Source organism: Fukomys damarensis, unplaced genomic scaffold, assembly GCF_012274545.1.
Source record: "Fukomys damarensis isolate Sample0158 unplaced genomic scaffold, DMR_v1.0_HiC HiC_scaffold_37, whole genome shotgun sequence".
NCBI classification, from domain to species: domain Eukaryota; kingdom Metazoa; phylum Chordata; class Mammalia; order Rodentia; family Bathyergidae; genus Fukomys; species Fukomys damarensis.
In genome coordinates, this window is record NW_022900949.1 from 66,700,720 (window position 1) to 66,705,976 (window position 5,257).

Sequence of the window (5,257 nt, forward strand, 5' to 3'; positions counted from 1 at the left end):
AAGGCAGGCCACCGAACTGCTGAGCTAAATCCCCGGCCCAATCAACAAATATTTTTAAAACTTCTATGTTGAGGGTGGGGGATTTAGCTCAATGGTTTGGTGGCCTGCCTTGCAAGCACAAGGACCCGAGTTCAATCCCCAGTACCAAAAAAACAAAACAAAAAAACTTCTATGTTTAAATGGCTTGACACTGTTTCAAGTCAGTGAAATATATATATATTAATGTTGCAAATCATACTCATTATATATAGAGATGTATAGCTATATATAATCTACATATATCTAGATATAGATGTAGCTATATAGCTATATATAGACATATCTACATATATATAGATATATAGCTATATATCTATATATAGACATGGTTAGTATGATTTGCAACATTAATGTCTTATTATTTTCTCATTTCTGGGAGAATATATCCAAAATCCACAAGGTAAAGCAAAAAAAGGCTTATTTTAGGTCAAATTTTGTCAGTCCATAGTTGACTGGATCTAAGCAAAGGGACATGGCAGAGAGACATTGTAGAGAAGAAACAGTCCATGGCGTGGGAAGCAAGAAATAGCAACAACCTGATTTTGGCCCTTTATTTCCATCCAGGGTACAAGCTGCTGGTTGGTGCCACCCACACCAAATGTGGGGCTTCCCTCTTCAGTGAATCCATTTAGCCACACACAGAACTATGATAATTCAATTAAGGAACTAATCCAGATATCACACACCCACAATGAATATTCACACACCCTAGATCCAGGCACAGAAGCCCCACCTATTAGACCTGAGGCTTTGGGGAGATATCTAAGTACAAGCCATAATAATCAATTCATTTAGCATTATCTCACAATTGCTTAAAACTTTTAAAATTCTTCTCCTGGTATTTTGGAAACTTTTCCTTACAGAAGTATCATATTTTTTACTCAGGTGCAGAATGATCCTGAAATAAAACATAAAATCAAGATACAAGCTTTACTTTACCCTGGCTTACAAATGATCGATACTTATTTACCTGCCCATCGAGAAAATGAACATGGTATCGTGCTGACAAGGGATGTAACCATAAAACTTGTGAGTTTGTATTTCACTAAGGATGAAGCACTTCCAGAGGCAATGAAAAAAAACCAACACATGCCTGTGGAATCCAGACATCTCTTTAAGTTTGTTAACTGGAGTACTCTTCTTCCTGAGAAGTTTAGAAAGGACCACGTTTACACTGAACCAATTCTTGGAAGATCCGCTTATTCATTTCCAGCACTTTTGGATTACAGAGCATCACCCTTGCTGGCCAATGATTCACAGTTACAGAATTTACCACTGACCTATATCCTTACCTGCCAATATGATATCCTTAGAGATGATGGACTTATGTACGTTTCAAGACTTCGGAATGTTGGCGTCCAAGTAGCTCATGAGCATATTGAGGATGGAATCCACGGAGCCTTATCATATATGACAGCACCATTTTATTTACACCTAGGTCTTAGGATAAAAGATATGTATACTGGTTGGCTGGATAAGAATTTATAAATGTGCAATGCGTGCATCTCGGAATTTTAATTTGTGACACTTTGTAATTGTGGTGAAAAGAGCCATGTAATTTTTAAATCCAGATTTGAATTAGGTGTAACAGTTACTTTGTGTCTTAAATGAGTTACTAAATCTTCTGATGTATAGGCATTGTACATAGAATGTGGTTCAGTCTAGTTTCTCCTTACTTTGAATTTACTGTAACTATGGCAGTCCAAAAGGGACCAATGTTTATTAAATTTGTGGAATAAAAATTTCTCCAATCAGGGAAGATAGTTTCCAAGATCATCACTGAAAATATAGATGTGAATGGGCAGAAAGATTACAAGGAAAAATAAATTGCTGATAAAAATGGCATGGAAACTGTTGGGCTATACAAATTTTAAGGGCCTTTTATTAGTTTCCTGTAACAAATTACAAACAAAACAAAACTGGGGGTTCAAAATGAAAGAAATTTGTTCTGTTAGTGTTTTGTGTATCTAAAGTTCAAAATTAAAAGATCTGGGCCAAAGTCAGTCAAGGCGTGAGCAAGAGCCACACTCCCTCTGCAGAGTCTTGAATAAGATTTGTTCTTCTTGGGGAGCGGGCAATTTAGCTCAGTAGTTCCACTGCCTGCCTTGCAAGATAAGGACCTGAGTTCAATCCCCAGTACCCACCCTCCGAAAAAATCTGTTCTTTCATCTTCTAATGATGGCTGGTTTTCCTTGACTGTAGCCAATATCTTCACTCAAAATCTGCTCCATCTTCACATGGCAGTCTCCTCTACCTGTGTCAAATCTCCCTCTATCTTCCAATTAAAACATACTTGTGGGGTTTTTTTTGTTTTTGTTTTTTTGTTTTTTGTTTTTTTTTGTTTTTTTGAGACAGGGTCTCATTATGTAATAGAGACTGATCTGGAACTCACTATGTAGCCCAGGCCGGTCTGGAATTCACAGTGATCCTCCTGCCTCAGCCTCCCAAGTGCTGGGATTACAGGCATGTGCCACCAGGCTCAGTTCATACATGTGCTTTTAGTTTATGGATCACCTAAATAATCCAGGTGATTTCTGCACTTCAAGTCCGTAATTTACAAGTATTCTCCTCATTTTTTAACATAAGCAACATACACTAGGACATATCTTTCAAAGCCATTTTTAGAAAACACTGTCAATTGATTCTAAAAAAAAACACATAAATTTTATAATGCAAGAATATATTCTAAATGTACCCTTGGTACTCAAGTATATCTGAGCATGAAGAGAAAAAAGCTTTTTTCCAAAAACTCATCAAATATTTCAGCTCAAATTACCACCCCCAAAAAATATATGACCTCTTTTGTGCTTTCATTGAGTAGAACCATAAAAATGTTAAAGAATTATTTGAGTAAAAATAAACCTGAACTACAGTAGTATGAATCTTGGGCAATGAACATATTTAGTTGAATAAAATTAATAAGATAAAAGTATAGTAAGAAATGTATGTGTTTTTGAAAATCTAAGAGCCACTTGGAAACCTGCATATTTGATAGTTGCCATTCATTTTTATTTTATTATCTCCAGTATTCTGGCTGTCTGATATTAAAAAAAAAAACTCATATGCATAAGAGTTTGCTTGGATATTGATGGCAGTTTGTACTGACTTTATATTTGAAATTAACTTTCAATGAGTAAAAAATTGTTCGTGCATTAAAACACCTCCTTTTGCTAATAAAAGAGCTGCATATATCTGAAGACAATTTAATTTTTCTTTTCTCTTTAAGTAATGTTACTTTTTTCCTTAATGTGCATGGGATATTTTCTAAATCTAATAATTTTACTGGAATTTGTCATTATTAGTTATTCTTTTTTTTCTCCAGATGAATATTTGTTTTATCAGTATGTAGTTTCAAATCTTTCAAAATGTTTTTTTTTTTTAAATTTAGGGACACTCTTTGGGGTTATAGTCTTAGTAATTGTTCCATTATATTTCCTTGGTTTAGTTTTTTTCTAAGGAAAATTTTACCACATATGAAATTATTTAATCAAAAAAGTTTTTTCATTTGCTTATACATTTATAAATTCTTATGATTCTGATTTATGTAGTTCTTCACATAATAGGTCATTGTTTTACTGACTGACTAATTTTAAAACATTATAACATAGTTTTCATCCACTTTTTGTCCTTTCATTGTCTGTACAGAGGTTACTTTTCTTATTATTGTTTGCTCTTATAGTAATTCTAAGTAATATTTAAAATGAGTTGTTTTCTGATGTTCATTAACTTTTAGTAGGAGTTGATGTTTTTCAGAATATTTTCAACCTTGTGGCTCTCGCGCTCCCTCTTCTGTTGGTTTTGTGAAATGTTCCCTCCTGTTCACTGAATGATGGGGCAGGGAGCAGGGGGTGAAGGGAGGGCAGGAACAAGGGAAAAAACGAGAACCAAGACTTGTCATGTAGAGGTACAAGATCCCAACAATGAATGTAACTGTACTGTATCCCTAAAATGTACCAATAAACTCAATGAAAGCTGAAAAAAAAAGAAATTGTCTTCCTCTTCTCCCATACTGCTCCATTTAGATCCTGTTCCCAGCTGTGTGCTCTTGGCGTGGAGCTCTGATGTGGACGAGGACTTGCTCGGTGAGTGCCGGGATATACTCCTTTCCGGACTGTTCCAGCCCCTTCAGAAGGATCTGGGACAGCTTGTACTCACCCACTGTTAGCATGTGGAAGCCCCTGACTGACTGAATTGCTGTCCCAAAATGTGTAACTGTGGCTTCAGATCCACACGTTAGATATATCCTGATCTGTTAAATATCGTCTGCCTTTCCTCTACTTCCTCCTGCGTGAAGGCGAACCCTACATAGCCCTCGTAGCTGTTGGTGGATGGTTCTCAACATTGACACTGTGAAGTTTTGGTGAATTCCCTGTACTGTGTTGTCCATAGATTTGTAAGAATTGTATTATCTCAGTTTCTCTGTGTTCTTATGGGGACATTTAGGACAATGTCCTCAAAGGCTAAGGACACATAGTGGACAATTTTAATTAATTTTTTTGTATATAATGTAAAAAGACAACAAAGTAAATTAGAGGAGTTTGCAACAAAACAATTAATAAAATTTAAATATCTGAGCCAGGGATTTAGCTCAGAGTCATTGCACCTGCCTCACAAGTGCAAGGTCCTGAGTTTGATCTCCATTCCAAAAAGTAAAATTTTAATAATCAAATATTTAAATATAAAGACAGTTACCTAAGTACAGAGGCAGAAATGCTGCCAATCACTAATCCAAACAGAATTACATTGAATATATTGGTATCAGGTCATGTAAATTTCATGGTATGAACCTTCCATAAATACAGAAAATCATTTTATAATGATGAAAGTATAGTTCTGTAATAGAACATAAATATAAATATGGGTTTAACCACAGAGCTTACAAAAATGGGGCAGATATAACCATCAAAATTAAAAGTTGAGGTAGCCTGGGTCCCGATCCACCACGGGAAGGAGAACCATGCCTGCTCCCGACCCAGCAGCCATCACTCAAGCGCCGGGAAGGTAGCCATGCAGGTGTCCCTGAACCCCCATAAGCCCGGCCCCCTGCCCTCTCAGACCTCCTGACTGTGCCAGTCTTTGGACCCACTCTGCAGAGGCAGAGGTGGTCATCAAGGGTATTTTTCTGAGTTCCCAACTTTGAACATCTTTAAAGAAAGGGCGTGGGAAACCTGTAATAGAACGTTGTGGAGTTCAACCATTCAGAAGGTTGGGGAACTCA

At 36.4% G+C, this 5,257-nt stretch overlaps 1 protein-coding gene across 1 annotated transcript in view; it reads left to right on the top strand.

Moving 5' to 3' along the window:
• LOC104863058 (arylacetamide deacetylase-like 2) overlaps window positions 1–1,527 on the top strand; it is a 37,261-nt gene extending 35,734 nt beyond the window's left edge. The window contains exon 5 of the mRNA XM_010625321.1: window positions 925–1,527. Within this exon, the coding sequence (XP_010623623.1) occupies window positions 925–1,527 (603 nt within the window). The remainder of the gene's footprint in view (window positions 1–924) is intronic.
• The last annotated feature ends 3,730 nt before the right edge of the window (window positions 1,528–5,257 follow it).